Genomic DNA, 18,573 nt, shown 5'->3' on the forward strand with positions numbered 1-18,573 from the left:
TATTACAAGAAATTTTATTCTCAGAAATATGAAAATCTGAAGGAAATTGACCAATACTTGGAGGCACGTCACCTTCCAAAACTTAACCAGAATCAAGTGGAAAAGTTGAACAGGCCAATATCAAGTTCTGAAATGGCATCAACTATACAAAATCTCCCTAAAAAGAAAAGCCCGGGACCAGATGGCTTCACGTCAGAATTCTACCAAACCTTTAAAGAGGAACTAGTACTCATGTTACTCAACCTGTTCCAAAATGTAGAAAAAGAAGGAAAACTACCCAACACATTCTATGAAGCAAACATCACCCTGATCCCCAAACCAGGAAAAGACCCAACAAGAAAAGAAAATTATAGACCAATACCACTAATGAATATAGATGCAAAAATATTCAACAAGATCCTAACAAACAGAATCCAGCAATACATCAAACAAATTATACATCATGACCAAGTCGGTTTTATCCCAGGATCTCAAGGCTGGTTCAATATATGTAAATCTATAACTACATAATTATATAAGTATAATTCAACACATAAACAAATTAAAAAACAAAGACCATATGATTCTCTCAATTGATGCAGAAAAAGCTTTTGATAATATCCAGCATCCCTTCATGATCAGAACACTTAAGAAAATTGGTATAGAAAGGACATTTCTTAAAGTGATAGAGGCCATCTACAGCAAACCCACAGCCAATATCCTATTGAATGGAGTTAAATTGAAATCATTTCCAATCAGATCAGAACCAGACAAGGCTGCCCATTGTCTCCACTGCTCTTTAACATTGTAATGGAAGTTTTAGCCACTGCGATTAGGGAAGAAAAGGCGATCAAGTGTATCCATATAAGATCAGAAGAGATCAAACTTTTACTCATTGCAGATGATATGATTGTATATCTGGAAAACACCAGGGATTTTACTACAAAACTCTTAGAAGTGATCAAGGAATACAGCAGCGTCTCAGGTTACAAAATCACCATTCATAAATAGGTAGCCTTTATATATACCAACAAGTGTCAAGCTGAAAAAACAGTTCAGGACTCTATTCCATTTACAGTAGTGCCAAAGAAAATGAAATATTTGGGAGTTTATCAAACAAAGGACGTGAAAGATCTCTATAAAGAGAACTATGAAACTCTAAGAAAAGAAATAGCTGAAAATGTTAACAAATGGAAAAAAGAAGGCTGGGAAGAACCAACATTTTTAAAATGTCCATACTACCCAAAGCAATATACAATTTTAACACAATCCCTATTAAAGCTCCACTGTCATACTTTAAAGATCTTGAAAAAATAATACTTCCTTTTATATGGAATCAGAAAAAACCTCGAATAGCCAAGACATTACTCAGAAATAAAAACAAAGCAGGAGGAATCACTCTACCAGACCTCAGACTATACTATAAATCGATAGTGAACAAAACAGCATGGTACTGGCACAAAAACAGAGAAGTAGATGTCTGGAACAGAATAGAGAACCAAGAGATGAATCTAGCTACTTACCGTTATTTGATCTTTGACAGCCAGTTAAAAACATTCACTGGGGAAAAGAATCCCTATTTAACAAATGGTGCTGGGTGAACTGGCTGGCAACCTGTAGAAGACTGAAAGTGGACCCACACCTTTCACCATTAACTAAGATAGACTCTCACTGGATTAAAAATTTAAACTTAAGACATGAAACTATAATAATACTAGGAGAGAGTTCAGGGAAAACCTTTGAAGAAATCGGTCTGGGCAAGTATTTTATGAGGAGTAGCCCCCAGGCGATTGAAGCAGCTTCAAAAATACACTACTGGGACCTGATCAAACTAAAAAGCTTCTGCACAGCCAAGAACACAGTAAGTAAAGCAAGCACACAGCCCTCAGAATGGGAGAAGATATTTGCAGGTTATGTCTCCAATAAAGGTTTAATAACCAGAATCCACAGAGAACTCAAACATATTAGCAAGAAAAGAACAAGTGATCCCATCACAGGCTGGGCAAGGGACTTGAAGAGAAACTTCTCTGAAGAAGACAGGCGCATGGCCTACAGACATATGAAAAAATGCTCATCATCTTTAATCATCAGAGAAATGCAAATCAAAACTACTTTGAGATATCATCTAACTCCAGTAAGATTAGCCCATATCACAAAATCCCAAGACCAGACATGTTGGCGTGGATGTGGAGAAAAGGGAACACTTCTACACTGCTGGTGGGAATGCAAATTAATACATTCCTTTCGGAAAGATGTTTGGAGAACACTTAGAGATCTAAAAATAGATCTGCCATTTAATCCTATAATTCCTCTACTAGGTATATACCCAGAAGACCAAAAATTATGTTATAACAAAGATATTTGTACTAGAATGTTTATTGCAGCCCAATTCATAATTGCTAAGTCATGGAAAAAGCCCAAGTGCCCATTGATCCACGAATGGATTAATAAATTGTGGTATATGTACACCATGGAATATTATGCAGCCTTAAAGAAAGATGGAGTCTTTACCTCTTTCATGTTTACATGGATGGAGCTGGAACATATTCTTCTTAGTAAAGTATCTCAAGAATGGGAGAAAAAGTATCCAATGTACTCAGCCCTACTATGAAGCTAATTTATGGCTTTCACATGAAAACTATAACCCAGTTATAACCTAAGAATAGGGGGAAGGGGGAGAGCGGGGAGAGGGAAGGGGAGAATGGGCGGAGGGAGGGTGATTGGTGGGATTACACCTGCGGTGCATCTTACAAGGGTATATGTGAAACTTAGTAAATGTAGAATATAAATATTCTTAGTTATTGTCTTAAGACAATAATTATTATAATTTATAATATTTATAAAAAATAACAATAAATATTCTTAGATATTGTCTTAACACAATAACTAAGAAAATGCCAGGAAGGCTATGTTAACCAGTGTGATGAAAATGTGTCAAACCAGTGTATGGTGCTCCATGATCGCATTAATGTACACAGCTATGATTTAATAAAAAAAAAAAACAAACACATTTGATCCGGGGGTTCTTACCCCCTTTTCATGCTGGGGACTACTTACTTAAGTACCTGGCAAAGCCAATAGATCCCTTCTCAGACTCAAGCTTTCAAAAGCATAAAAGAAATACAAAGGATTTCAAATGAAAGTGATTTTGTTGGAAAAGTTGTCAAAATATTTTAACCTGGAATTTGTGACTTAGTAATGAATGCGCTTCTGCATTTAAGCATTCAATAACAAGATCTGACGATGTGTTGTTTGTGACCTTTCCAAACAGTGAAGAACATACAGAATATTTCGAAACATCTGCAAGAAATGAATGTGATAGGAAAATGTCTGCAGGAACTGCTAATACTAGTTTTAATCAAGTAAAACTGCAGTGTTGGCACTAGTTTTGATCTACGAAAAACAGCAATTTCATGTAGTTCTGTTTGTTGCCTGCACTCCTTGAAGGAAATACTCAATTTCAGGTAGAGGTGAATAAAAATGAAGATGATTATTTTTCCCTATCCAAGTTCATGGACCTCCTGAATTATATCAGGATGCCTTGTGGGGAGACAGCGTGACAGCTTCTCGGTACCGCAGGGTAGAGAGGGTCTCCCCTTCCCACCCAGGATCTGTCTGCGCCTCCTCCAAGCAGCTAACCAGCTTCGGTCTCTCTTCCCCACAGGCTCCCTGTTCCCGCAGCTGAAGCCATCGAAGGGTGTCTTTAAGGTCATCTTCTGGCTAGGCTACTTCAACAGTTGCGTGAACCCGCTCATCTACCCTTGTTCCAGCCGCGAGTTCAAGCGCGCCTTCCTCCGCCTCCTGCGCTGCCAATGCCGGCGTCGCCGGCGCCGGCGCCCCCTCTGGCGCGTCTACGGCCACCCCTGGCGGGCCTCCACCGGTGACTTGCGCCTCGATTGCATTCCCGGCCCGGGCGCCGCGCCCCCTGGGGCCCCGCTGGCCCTCACCGCGCCTCCGGACGCCAATCCCGACCCCCCAGGCACGCCCGAGGTACAGACTGCGGTCGCTAGCCGGCGAAAGCCGCCTTGCGCCTTCCGCGAGTGGAGGCTGCTCGGGCCGTTCCGGAGACCCACCACCCAGCTGCGTGCCAAGGTCTCCAGCCTGTCGCACAAGATCCGCGCCGGGAGCGTGCAGTGCGCAGAGGCCGCGAGCGCCCTGCGCTCGGAGGTGGAGGCTGTGTCCCTGGGTGTCCCCCACCACATGGCCGAGGGCGCCACCTGCCAGGCCTACGAAGACTATGGCAACCTCCGAGAGACTGACCTTTGAGGACTCCTGAGCTAGGCCCTTAGGCTGAGCTGGGGAAGGAGAGAGGCTGGCTCTGTTCAAGAGGCCGGTAGAAATCCGGGACCCAGAAACTGATCAGGGTAGCTGCCTGTGGCATCCTGGAAGATCGGGGTTAGCTGCTTGGGGAGCAGGAGGTGCAGGCAGATCCTGGGTGGGGCGGGGCTTGGGGCTGGAGCCCCTGAACGGTACTGTGGGGCCCCTCCACGAGCCTGGCACCTGAGCTGTTTCCTTAGGAAGGAGGGGCTTCGGGCTCCGTAGGGCCATTTGCTCTCAAGCCCTGTTTGAGAACCACGCCCCATCCACCATGCCCTGAACTCTGAATAGACAGCCCCAAATTTGGCCAGGAAAACCTGCCCCTGCCCTTCAGGGAGTAGGCACAGAAGCTCCAGAGCCTCCCCTAGGGAAAATGTCGGTGGGGCCGGAACTCCTCAGTGGACATAATTACCCCTTACTGCCGAATGGAGGGACTCAGTGGACCTGCTACCACCACCCACAAGCTTTCGTGGCAGATTGGATGGCCATCATACAAGCTTGTTGTATTTACCGCTCCCCCCCACCCAGGTCCACAGCCCCCCTACCCAGGCGCCTCCATGCACACTCCATCACCTGGCCCTGCCCCTCTTTACTTCCCTTCAAGGGCCTTACTGTTTACACTTTGTACATAGCTCATTGTGCCTGTGCCCATCACTTCTTGCTGGATTCCAAGCCACCAACTGGGTGAGGCTTTATCTGTCATTTTGAGACATATTTATTGGTAAGAGTACCTCTATTTTTGTCCACACTGTGCAGACTGTCCCTGTGTAGCTCATAACAGACAAAGAAGTAATTTTATCCCCTCTAAAATCCTTCAAGTACTAAATGCCCACAACAGGATAGACTGGCTCTGCATTTACCTTTCTAATTTCAACTTAACTAGCTTTTTAACTAATGGCTGCTGTCCCTTAGGACTAAGAGTATGACCAAAGGACTTGGAGGTTTTGTTGGCTTTTAAAATTCACATGATCGGGCTTGGGAACCAAATAGAAGTCATAAGCACAAATTTTCCCTTTGTCAGTCTCCCCAGAGACATCTGTGTTTCTCTGAGGACCCCAGTGACAAAGGCAGCCATAAGTTAAATGTGTGAAACATTACATGAAAAAGTATATGAGTAAATAGGTATACATGGCTAGTAAAAGACCCCATACCTAGAAACTATGCTTGTTAGCTTTGAGTAAAATGCCATGTTTCCATGGGATTGCAGGCAGTTGAGTCTTCAGCTGAATATTAACCACATACAGTACATCCAACTAGCATAGGAGTGATGGCTGTGGCCCAGTGGGTCCATGGAACAAAAGTGGATTAAGCAATGACCTGGCGTGTCTGGGGGTGCTCTGAAACTGGAAGAGTTAGCTGCTGGGGCCAACATGAGCCAGTATTCTGAGGCAAAAGTTTTCGTCCTGTATTAGGGTAGGAGTCTGTTTGAAATGTCATGGCATTTGCAGGCCAGTCACCCAAGTTTCATAAAGTTAAAAAGGCATCCAAGGCCAGGTGTGGTAGCTCACACCCATAATCCTAGCACTTTGGGAGGCTGAGGCAGGGGGGTTGCTTTAGCTCAGGATTCAGGAGCAAGAGTGAGACCCTGTCTGTACTAAAAATAGAAAAACTAGCCAGACATTGTGGCAGATGCCTGTAGTCCCAGCTACATTGACGGTTGGGGCAGGAGGATCGCTTGAACCCTGGAGTTTGGGGTTGCTGTGAGCTGTGACACCACAGTACACTACCAAAGGGCAACACAATGAAACGCCGTCTCAGAAAAAAAAAAAGGCATCCAGTATCACCACCTGAACAAGAGATTTCATATGGCAGCTCTACAACAGGTTCTGGGCCTTCAGGCCTGGCCCCCAAAGGGCAGTTTATGGCAGTCTAGGAGCAAGTTGTATACTCCAAAGAGGATCTCACTTTGTTGCACATAGGTTGCCCTAAAGCTGGCAATGGTGGGGAACAGCCCTTACTGTCTCTGACAAAGGGACAGAGGTACAGGCCATTGGTCAAAATAGTGGTCAATGAGGTGGGAGACCCCCAATGTCAAAGAATTGAATGTTGGCCTCCTGGGCAGGGGTGAACCAGACCTACTTCAACAGCAGGCTTGGGTTTGGGAAGGGTCTCTGAGCAGGGAGAATGTTCAGCCCACAGGAGTTCAAGCGGGGGTGGGAGGTAAAAAGGGAGCCTTCATCAGGAGATTTAGGGGCCTCTGTGGCCTGGATAATATAGTGGGAATGGAGGCACGGGGCCAAAATCTTGCCCTATACTTGCTCTAGGCACAGTGCTCAGTCTGCAAAACATATCTGATGTTCAAGCCTCAGTCCTGTCTCCTGGGCTGTGGGCCCTGTGCACACAGCTGCCCCGGCCTGTACTCCCACACCAGGAGGTATGGGAGGGCTGCAGAGCCCCCAGAGAGGCATCCAGGGACCTTGTTCTAATTATCAATAAAGCACTGTGCTGTCAACCTTGGTCTTAGGACATGGCAAAGGGTCACAGAGTGACCAAAAAGAATGTAAGAAGCAGCCACAGCCTTTCTGGAGGAGGGAGCCTCCTGTGAGTGATTTCAGAGACATCTGGCAGAAATGCATTTACTGTGCTATCTTCTGGGCCCTCGGGTCCCTCAGCCGCCAGCCCAGCCCATACATTGGTTAGAGACACTGTCCCTGAGAGGTGTGTAAAAACTGTGGCTGTGGGGCAGCACCTGTGGCTCAAGGAGTAGGGTGCTGGCCCCATATACCAGAGGTGGCGGGTTCAAACCCAGCCCCGGCCAAAAAAAAAAAAAACTGTGGCTGTGGTCTTCAAGGAGTAGGACTTTCTCTACGTGATCCTTAAGGGGTGGGGTGAGGCCTAAGGGAGTGTATAAATGGGTAAGGGGTGGTCCTGTGAGACGTGACAAGGACAGAAGCAAGCCTCCATGACACTGACATTCGCCCAAGTGCCCCCCCATCCTTAAAAAGCCTCACTGCTGCTTCCCACCCAAGGACCCCAGCTCCAGTCTGCCCTCTTTCTTGAGCTGGGCTTCTGCCACCCACCTTGCCTTGCTTCCCACACTCTTCCCAGGACCTCTGTCCCCAGCATCCCCAGAGCTGCTTTTACAAGTCACCTGGGACCTTCCATTTCCATGGTCTCCTCCCCTCTGTCTGCAGCAGTTCACACTGGTGCCCACCCTCTGCTTCCTGAAATGTCCCCTCCCTGCCTGTGGGCCACACTCCTGGGATCTCTTCTGATCTTCTGACCTGCTGACCACACTCTCCGCCTCCTCCGCAGGCTCCTCACTCCACCCTTACATGCTCCCCAGGGTATTATTCCTCCTTTTCTGCACTCTCCACAAAATCTACTGCAAATCATCTCAACAACCACTTGTATATAAATTACTCCCAAGGGGCTATTTCCAGCTCCAGATGTGTTTGCCCTCCCCCAGTGATCTCTAGACACCCCAAATACAAGCCCCAAGGCCACTTGCTTCCTGCAATGTGCAGCTGCCTACTCCACTCAGTCACAAAGATGCCACTGGTACTGATGCTTCAGGCCCCAGAGGCCCCTGAGCCTGCCCCACCCTGTCCACTCCTCATCATCATCATCTTTCCATTCACAGATCCCCTGTGCTGGACTAAGCCCCACACTTCCTGCAGTCTCTCTGGTAGCGTGCACCCAGGTCATCCTGGGTTCAAGTCTGCAGACAGAACCTACATCTCATCCACCACAGGGGACAGGACTCTCTGTCCCCAGGGATGGTCAGGGCTGGGCTTGCACATTTATTAAATACTGGATCTGAGGAGTTGGCGCACTCATCCTTCCCTTATTGCCCACCTGGTGGCTGGCTTGATGTCACCATCCTTACAAGGTCCTCACCTCCACAGATCCCTCCAGTCTTCCTGCAACCAGAGAACCAACTGTGTCCAGGCTATGCCAGGAGCACTGGCTCTACAGTGCTATCTCACCCCACCCCCACAGCCCTGTACCAGGAGTCCTTAGTCCTTCCCCCTCCAGGTGCTAACAGGCCCTGGGGAAAGATTTGGGACCTTGGACACTCTCCCCTCAGTGACCTGTCCAAGCTCAGACTCTCCTCCTCCTACCGCTGCTACTATTCCCATCCTACCACATGCCCAGGGGTTACATGTTCACCAGCCACTTGGAAAGAATTTCCTTTTTTTGTTTCTTCTTATGGCTCCAGTAAAGCATAAAACCAGATGCTTATAAAGGCTAAACTGGTCACAGCCTCTCTGCAGACTCTCCTGGGAGCCCCAGGAGGTGCTGGGGGTGGAGCCTTTGGGAAGGGGCTTTGTGTTTCTTCCCTTCCCCCACTCCTGCCCCTTGTGGGGAGCAGGGAAGCAAAAGGAATCCAGACAGGACCCCAGCCTACATTCTCTGATCCGGGGAGGGACCAAGTGAAAATAGCAGGATGCACTTGGAATCAAGAGGAAAGCCAGGAGCTGGCGCTACACCAAGCTGGGCTTTCAGAGCCCGGGGTAAGGGTGCCTTGGAGGATCTGCAAGCACCTCAGTTTCAACATTTCTTTTAAGACATTTCTTTCAGGATTCACATTCTCACAACTCCCATACTGTTTTCATCTACCTCTTCAAGCCCTGCCAGAATCCAAAAAAAGGAATCTCAGCTCCTTTTCTTGAGAGAGGGAATCAGATTGGTTCCACTCATCTTTGAAGCCAAGCCACAAAGGTCATGAGTCACTGGCCAGCCTAGGGATTGGTTAATTTGGTCCAGTCTGAACAGTGTGGTGGGCAGATGGGAGTGAGCTGGCTCAACGGGACAAAACACACAGTATGCACACACCGCAGTCTGGGTACCACATCTGGGAGGGGCAGGGGACAGGTAATGATGAACACCTCCAGCCCACAGGGCTTGCCAAAAACACAGCTTCAAACAATAAGGAAGCTTATCAATAGCTACGTGAACCTGGGGCATCTTTTGTCTCACTTGACAAGTTACAAGATAGGTGGTTGCTGGTGTTGACAATCAAGAACCCAAGCTCCCTCTATAAGCCTCAGAATCTTTGCTGTGCTGGGTTTTGTCCTCTTTGTTGCCCCATCATAATCAATAGTGCCAAAATTCATGTTCTTGTACAAGGCAGAGAAAGGAGAAGGGTCTGGGCTGTAGCACCTGCCTCTTTTCCTCAAGATACCAAAAGCTTGCCCAGAACCCCTCCCCTAGCACACCTTCCCTCAGAGTCTTCTGAGCCAGAATTTGGGTGGCATGACCACCTGGCTGGGGAGACTGGAAAAATAGGAAACAAGATGGTGTGGTTGGCTTTGAGCATGGGGCCCCACCAGATTTAGTACAGCCCACAAACTAAGAATAGGTTTTACATTTTTAAATGTTTGGGGGAAAAGTCAAGTTATTACATAATATCTCCAGGTTTACATGTTGGCCAAAAACCCTAAATATTATTATTTTTCCCTTTACAGGAAAAGCATGCTAATCCTTGCTTTAGAGCAAGGAGGCTCATTGCCTCCATTGGGCACACTGCTATCCTGAACAGAAGCAGAGAGTAGGTATCAACAGAGAGTAGGTATCCTGGAAGCCCTCTGCCTCAGGACATCTTCCCAGATTGCTCAAATGTGCAGGATGTTGAAAGAAACCTGTGAAAAGGAAAGGGTACAAGGAAATATCTGGCTAGCTGTGCCCAAAAGGCTCAGTGGGGTATTATTTGCTCAGTGAACTTGCCCCAGCCAAAGTGCCAGAAAGCAGGTCTGGCAACAGGTCTCTCATAAGCAAGCACAAACTGCCTAACTCACTAGGAAATGAAATTTGTAAGCCAAAGGCCAATGTGCTAATTTTTAATGGGAAATATAACTTAACTATCAACAAGCCATTGTCCTCAGGATAATAAGTGAACTTGATGGGAAATCAAACTGTAGTCTGAAAGCCATGTCATGGGCTCAAAGGCAGAGCTGGGGAGTTAATGAACAGAGTCATTTATTTAGTGCATCAGGCATAGGGCCTGGTCCTTGATGGGAAGTCCACCTCCTGCTATGTCTTGCCTATTCCCATGATACATCCCTCTCTATCCTCCCATCTTACTGATTCATGCCTCATTCCCAAACATGTGTCTTTTTCTGTGCCTTTAAATTCACCTAACTTGTTTCTAATCTCATCCGTTGTGGGTCCATTTCAGAATGGACCCCTCAGAATGTAGTCTTGAGAACTTTTATTTCCAAGCTCTTAGCAGTCACCTTCCTATCACCCTAATGGACAAGCCTACTGGTACCAAATGTCTGGGCTTCATACAGATTAGGTAGTTGGTGTCCCAACCCTGGCTGTGAACTGCACCTGCACTAGTAGGACCTGGGTGCCCTCTGACATCCTTCAACCAGCCAGTACCTCCAGCCAGCAACAAATGGCCAGATGAGATCATTGAACCATGCATGCATTAGACAATATTTGCTAAGCACCTACTATGTGCCTAGTAGGTGGGGATACATCAGCATACAAAAGAGAAAAAAATGTGGCTCCATGGGGTTCTTGTTCTAGGACACACAAGGGTGATATACAGCAGCTTAGACCATGAGCAAAAGAAACATAACAGGACATGTGGGGGATGGGGAGACTGCACTTTTAGGTCTAGTACTGTATTCAGAGAAGTTCTAAGCTGGAAGGTGACAAGTGAGAAAAAGCCTGCAGATGGTAAGGGAGTGAGCCAAGCAGATCCCTGGGGAGGAGCATCCCAGGCAGAGGGGACAGCAGGTTCACAAGTCCAGACTTAGGAGGGCACCTGGCATGTTCAAAGATAAGGGAGGATGCCAGTAACTGTGGTGACTGCAACACTCTAGGTTAAAGATGACAGTGGCTTTGCCAGATAGAGGTGAGGGTAATGAGGATAGGTAGATTCTGGAGAGCTTTGGGAGGTGAAGCTGGCTTTTCCATGGGCCATACCCACACTCAGCAGACCCTTCCCAAGCTATCATCTAGAACTGCCAGCCTTATTAGGAGCCATTAACATCTCAGGAAAGATTTTTTTTCTTTTGAGACACAGTCTCAGTCTGTTGCCCAGGTTAGTGTCATGGCATCAGCCTATCTCACTACAACCTCACACTCCTAGGCTCAAGTGATCCTCCTGCTTCAGCCTCCAGAGTAGTAGGGGCCCACCACAATGCCTGGCTAGATTTTTCTATTTCTAGTAGAGACAGGGTCTCGCTCTGTTGCTCAAGCTGGTTTTGATCTCCTAGTCTCAAGCCATCCTCCTGCCTCAGCCTCCTGAGTACATGGGACTGTAGGTATGTGCAACTGTATCTGGCCAATAACACCAACCTTAAATGAACTCTTTTGAAGGCTAGAAAAAGAAGGAACACTTCTAAATTTATGAGACCAGAAAAAAAAATTTTTTTTTTGAGGCAGAATCTCACTCTGTTGTCCTGGATAAAGTACATTGGCATCACAGCTCACAGCAACCTCAGACTCTTAGGCCCAAGCAATCCTCTTGCCTCAGCCTCCCAACTAGCTGGGACTACGGGTGCCCACCACAATGCTGGGCTAGTTTTTCTATTTTTAGTAGAGACAGGGTCTCACTCATGCTCAGGCTGGTCTCGAACTCCTGAGCTCAAGCAATCTACCTGCCTTAGCCTCCTAGAGTGCTAGAATTACAGGCGTGAGCCACCATGCCTAACCAGAAAATTCTTGATACTAAAACCAAGCAATCACATTACAAAAAAAGATGGGGAAAAGCTGAAAGTCTCACACCCTGCTGGAGGGTATGTCACTTGGTGCAAAAACCTGGGAAAGCTGGTTCACATGTCACCTAAAGTCAAATGTCTCTGTGAACAATCAGTTCTATTCCAGATACTCACCAACTGAAATGTGTTCACATGTGCGCCCTATGAACAGCATGCTGATATAGCAATATTTGTTCATAATAGCCACAAACTACAGACAAGCCAAGCACCCATCGAAAAGAGATTAGACACGAAAACTGCACATTTCTATATATAAATTAAATATAACCACACACAACATGGATGAATTTCATGAATCTCAGCTTAACAAAAGAAGCCAAATTCAAAAGAACACATCCTGTGTGATTCCAATTAAAGAAAGCTCATGACAGGCAAACCAATAAAAACAGTAAGAATGAGAAGTCAAGTCCTTTGGGGAGAAGGAAGGAACTTTTGTTTCAGAAGGTTCACAAAAGGGGCTTGGTGGTGCTAGCAAAGTTTTATTTCCTTACCTGCTGGAACAATAAAATTGTTCACTCTGGCTGGGCATGGTGCCTCATGCCTGTAATCCAAGCACTCTGGGAGGCCAAGGCAGGTGGATTGCCTGAGCTTAGAGGTTTGAGACCAGCCTGACCCAGAGTGAGACCCTGTCTCTACAAATTAAAAAAAAAAAAAAAATAGCCAGGTGTTGTGGTGGGCGCCTATAATCCCAGCTACTTGGGAGGCTGAGGCAAGAGAATCACTTAAGCCCAAGAGTTGGAGGTTGCTGTGAGCTATGATGCCACGGCACCCTACCAAGGGCCACAAAATGAGAATCTGTTTAAATAAATAAATAAATAGAAAATTTTTTAAAAACTTCAAACTGAGACAATTGAAAGCAAAATTCAAAAAATAATTGTTCACTCTGATAATTCATTCAACATACATCTATACTTTGAGTAATTTTCTATATGAAGCAGGTTCGCTTTGCACTGCTTACCACTCCAGTGAGACAGAACACTCACAGATGCAACAAGTAATATGAAGAGGATTTATTACTTACAGAAAGTCACCAAGGGACACCAGAAGTCTAGGAGTCATTGACTCAGGAAAGCAGCCTGCCCTGCGTTTTATAGCCCAGGATAACGTAAATCACTAGACTAAAGCCTTGAAAGACATTCTGTTTCTAGAAGAGTCAATGGATCAGAGCCCAGGCTGCTCCAGCCTGGCCCTCCCTATCTCGGCAAGTGGCATTTCCAGCACATTCTGCAGTTATTCTTAAGAACAAATGAGAAAGTGCAGAGAACTGAGTCAGTTCAAGGTCACCCAAAGAATATGTACTGCACTCCACGTGCTATACTCAAGTAACCAATGAAAAGTGGGGAGGGGAAGGAGGAAGGATCAATATAGACCAAAAGCGACTTAAAAGACGTAGCGATGGTTCCTAATCAAATCTGTCTTTGATGATTCAGAAGGTAATCCCCATGTTTCATAGGCATCGCTAAGCTTTTTTATTGAATTACGGTAGTGTTAAAAATTTGGTGGTAGAGAACATGATGTAATATAGTAACTGTTCAAGGACATAAAATGGCAAGCTTAAGGAAATAGAAATGATAACAAATTGTCCAAAAAAGTTACTCCTGAAATAGGACATGACCTGTGAAATTGATTAATCTGGGTACATTTACGTCCCAGAACCCCTTAAATAAAGGGGAGGCTGGGTATACTTGACAAAGGACCATGCTATGACATTCCAAGTTTTGTTCTGTAAACATCCTCCTTCCACAAAAGCACCTATGTGATTATTCACAGGGAAAAACAAAAACCTTTCCAAGATTAAAAATACTGGTCACTATGTAAGTGGAAAGTTAATGGAGGTTTGATCTAAGACTGACTTACAGTGGCCCAAGAGATCTAAACCCATCCAGAGTTAGTTCACCAATTTTATCCTTGGCCACAATCAAGTAACCTCTGAGGGTCCAAGCTATTAGGGTAGGAAAAGCTACAAGGGAGCCCCTGGGAGAATTAGAGGCAGGAGGTGCTTCCAACAGCAAAGAACACAGGGAAGAGTCCAATTCAAAGGCAGCTCTGGGAGTGGCCCCAGGCATCCAGGGCCTTTAAAGCGCCCAGGTGATTCAACAGGCAGTCTAGGTCAGGAAACATACCTCTCAAGTTTGGATTGTTGTTGTTTGTTTCTTTTTAAATCTCCCCAAATGAGGAACCCGAGGTGTAGATAGCACATCTCAGACTTTACTGTGCAGTCAAATCACCTGGAGCTCTTATTTAAAAATCCATGTTCTTATTTGGCAGTTCTGGAGATGGGGCCTGAGATCCTGAATCTCTAACAAGCTTCCAGGTGAGGCTGCACTGCCGCCCACTGAATACACTTCGAAGAAGAGCAAAGCTCTAGACATGACATGGAATGCCACCCTGTTGAGGAACACTCACAGGCTGTGGGGAAGACCTTTAAGATGGGCAAACTCTCCCTAGGAGGGGTGAGCTGGCAACTCTAAGGTTGTATGACAGAGGAGGTGGGGGGATAAGGAGGTGATTAACTCCTGCTGTTTGGAAATAGCACAGATGGACCCAAATGTACACACAAGTCACCTGGCGACCTTATTAAAATGCAGATTCTGATCCAAGTTAGAGGAGGAACCTGACATCCTGCATTTCTAATGGGCTCCTAGGAGATGCCAATTCTGCTCATCAGGCAACCACACCTGGAATAGTAAGAGTGTCAACAAAACACAAGGAAGACCAGACGAAGGATAGAAAGTCAACTTAACCCAGTGGGAAACATCCCACAGCCTCTTCTCACTGAGCCTTGACAAGTGGCTGCCCTAGTATCCAGAGTGGCCCCACACACCTTCCAAGGATGCTTGGGTAGAAATGAGGCTGCAGGGCCCACCCTGCCATCAGCTGTTATGAGATTAACTAGAAAGAGGCTCAGCTAAATTATCCTGGGGAGTAGAAAATGAAGACAGATAACGACCCAGAGTCAACATCCCTATAAAGAACCAGTGAGAAAAATCACACCTCCTGCCAGTGTGGAGTGGAGGAGCTTAGAGCCATTATACCTTGAACTTTCTTTTTGTTTATTTGTTTATCAGGCCCAAAAGAGGCTTGAACTCACTGCCCCTACTGTGCAGGACTGGCCCGCTAACCACTGAGGTACATCAGCCAGCTTACCTTGAACTTCTAAAGCTGAACCTACTCATACTCTATGGTCCATACCCAGTAGAAACGCATATACATATTCACCAGAAGACATATGCTAGAATGTTGATAGCTGCACTGTTTTTAATAATGAAAAACTTGAAACAACTCCCATGTCCATCATCAGGAGAAAGGACACATACATCATAGCATATCACACAATGGCATATTATCCGGCACTGAGCATGAGCAAATGCTTACTACACAAAATAACATGGGTGACTCTCACAGACAATTATAAGCTAAAAAGACTGTTTACATGAAGTACAAAAATGGGCACAAACTAAACTAAGGTATGAGAAGTCAAGATAATGGTACCCTTTGGAAGGAGGGAGTTACAATGGGAAGAACACAAGAGACACTTCTGTTTTTTAATCTGGGTGCTAATTACATTAGGAGATTCAAAATTCATAAAGTTGTACAGTCATAATCTATATATTGTTATACATAATTATACTTCCAATAAATAAAAGCTTAGTAAAGTTTTTAATATGAGACCTTTTTTTTGTCCCCAGGAGGAATCCAGATTTAATAGGACACAAAAGATATATTCACACCTAACACTTACTCCTCATACTCAATCACTTACATTCACTCGTATAATCATTATACATATAATCCATTAAATCCAGTTTCATTTGGAGAACAAAATAAGGACCCAGCCCTTATTTACTTAGTAAACTTATTTCTTAAAGCATAAGTAAGCTTTCTTAAAACAGAGCTTGGCATATAAAAGGAAATCATTAAAAGTTTTATGGATGAAAAAAAGAATGAATGATTGAACAAAAAAAAAATCTCATCTTGGAGCCCAAGGCCTGTTCATACTGTTTTGCAAATTTTTATTGATAACCCATTATGATGCCAGGCACTATTTTGGGCACACTTGACATGCAACAGTGCACACTGACCTTACTTCATGTGGGGAGAGGAAAAAGAATCCAGCTGGACATGGTGGCTCACACCTGGAATCCCAGCCCTCTGGGAGGATCACCTGAGGCCAAAAGTTCAAGTCTAGCCTTAGTAACATAGCAAGACCCTGTCTCTACAAAAGAAAAATTTGTTTAAATTTGCTGGGTACAGTGGCACATGCCAGTAGTCCCACCCACTCAAGATGCTGAGGAGGGAGGATTGCTTGAGCCTAGGAATTGGAGGCTGCAGTGAGCTATGACCCCAGCCAGCCTGGGCAACAGAGGGAGACCTTGTCTCAAGAAAAAAATAATAATCAATGATACTGTAAAATAAGTTACAATATTATTTTATTCACATATTCAATATTAATTAAAGGCACGTCTTGTGATTTAATGTTATTTGTTTTAATTTAGAAAAGCTCACCCAAATCCAGGACACAGATGTTTTCAGTGCAGCCAGAGGGCCGTGTTCCCATATGGGCAGCAGGTGGCGCCAGAGGACGTGGTTCAGCCCATGAGGGTGTTCTACCTACAAGGCTAGAGTGAGGCTAGTGAGGATGCAGACAGAGCGAGTGTAGAAATGTCCCTGCAAAGCTCAACTAAAGGAGAGGCAAGGGAAAGCGGTTAGATAAAGAGAGGTGGGTTCCGGAGAAGATGAGAGCTTATTAAAATGTGGCTAGAAAGGACAGAATAGAGATACGGGGGTGTGGAGAGGATGAGCCAAGGCCCCTGCGTTTGAGGCATGGTGCGGATGGGTCATCCTAGGAGAGGCAGAAGCCTCATCTCCCATTGTGTCAAAAAGGAGGTCCCAAAGGAGGAGCGTGAAGGCTGCTGGTGAGCTTGGCCTTCGCTTGAGGATGTTGCCTGGAGGTGGCTTCTATTTTATCTATAAAGTAGATGCCTGTTGAAGGTGGAGTGAGGGGACAGTCTCCAGACTTGGCACCATTCACCTTAGTGCCTTCATTTCCATGTTGATTCATTCTGCAAATATTTATTGAAAACCTACTGTGATGGGCGGCGCCTGTGGCTCAGTGAGTAGGGCGCCGGCCCCATATGCCGAGGGTGGCGGGTTCGAGCCCAGCCCCGGCCAAACTGCAGCAACAAAAAAAAAAAAATAGCCGGGCATTGTGGCGGGCGCCTGTAGTCCCAGCTGCTCGGGAGGCTGAGGCAAGAGAATCGCGTAAGCCCAAGAGTTAGAGGTTGCTGTGAGCCGTGTGACGCCACGGCACTCTACCCGAGGGCGGTACCGTGAGACTCTGTCTCTACAAAAAAAAAAAAAAGAAAGAAAACCTACTGTGATGCCAGGCACTATTTTGGACACACTAGTCATGCAGCAGTGACATGGACCTTACACTAGGGCAGGGACGGGGGAGACAGACAAATAAACACATAAATAAATACAAAAAATAACATCAGGGAAAGAGGACTATGAAGAAACAGAAGGGGTGGGAAGGAGAGTGCAGGAGGCTGTGAAAAGGGGGTTCTCAGGATGTCTTCCCAAAGAAGTGACATCTGAATAGAGATCTGGAGGCAGTGAAGGAAAGGGCCTTGTCAATATCTGGGGGAAGCATTCCAGACAAAGAGGACAGCCAGGGCCAAGAGAAGGAGAGAGGACAGGAGTGGGGACCAGGGGGATATATCACATAGGATGCTAGAAATCACCTTTGATCCTTAGTATGCTGGTTGCCATTGGAAACCAGGGAGGCAGCATGGCTTGGTTCATATTTTGAAATGATGACACTGGCTGCAGAGAACAAGCTAAAAGGGGCAAGAATGGAAGAAAGGACTCAACTTAGGAGACTGTTGCAGCCACCCAGGGCAGAGGTACCAGAGCTGTGGAGGAGGTACAGCATGGTCAGATTCAGGATGTGTTTCATAGGGAGAGAAAACAAGATTTGCTGATGGCCTATAGAGAACTCAAACTAATCAATAAGAAAAGAATAAATTACCCCATTTCTATGTGGGCAAAAGACTTGAACAGAAACTTCTCTGATGAAGACAGGCCTACAAACACATAAGAAATGCTCATCATCCTTAATCATCAGAGAAATGCAAATCAAAACCGCTTTGAGATATCATCTAACTCCAGTAAGATTAGCCCACATCACGAAATCCCAAAACTACAGATGTTGGCGTGGATGCAGAGAGAAGGGAACACTTCTACACTGCTGGTGGGAATGCAAGCTAATACGATCTTTTTGGAAAGAAGTTTAGAGAACCTCAAGGAACTAAAAGTAGACATACTGGCTCAGCGCCTGTGGCTCAAGCGGCTAAGGCAACAGCCACATACACCTGAGCCGGCGGGTTCGAATCCAGGGCCTGCCAAACAACAATGACGGCTGCAACCAAAAACTAGCCGGGCATTGTGGCGGATGCCTGTAGTCCCAGCTACTTGGGAGGCTTGAGGCAAGAGACTCGCTTGAGCCCAGGAGTTGGAGGTTGCTGTGTGCTGTGATGTCACAGCACTCTACCCAGGGCAACAGCTTGAGGCTCTGTCTCAAAAAAAATAAATAAATAAA

The 18,573-nt window shown here is 45.8% G+C and overlaps 1 protein-coding gene across 1 annotated transcript in view; it reads left to right on the plus strand.

Annotated features, from left to right (window-relative positions):
* Window positions 1-5,136, plus strand: part of ADRA1D (adrenoceptor alpha 1D) — a 30,826-nt gene extending 25,690 nt beyond the window's left edge. The window contains exon 2 of the mRNA XM_053573957.1: window positions 3,644-5,136. Coding sequence (XP_053429932.1) covers window positions 3,644-4,245 — 602 coding nt within the window. The 3' untranslated portion in view covers window positions 4,246-5,136. The remainder of the gene's footprint in view (window positions 1-3,643) is intronic.
* The last annotated feature ends 13,437 nt before the right edge of the window (window positions 5,137-18,573 follow it).

The sequence above is a fragment of the Nycticebus coucang genome, chromosome 21, assembly GCF_027406575.1.
Source record: "Nycticebus coucang isolate mNycCou1 chromosome 21, mNycCou1.pri, whole genome shotgun sequence".
Classification (NCBI taxonomy): domain Eukaryota; kingdom Metazoa; phylum Chordata; class Mammalia; order Primates; family Lorisidae; genus Nycticebus; species Nycticebus coucang.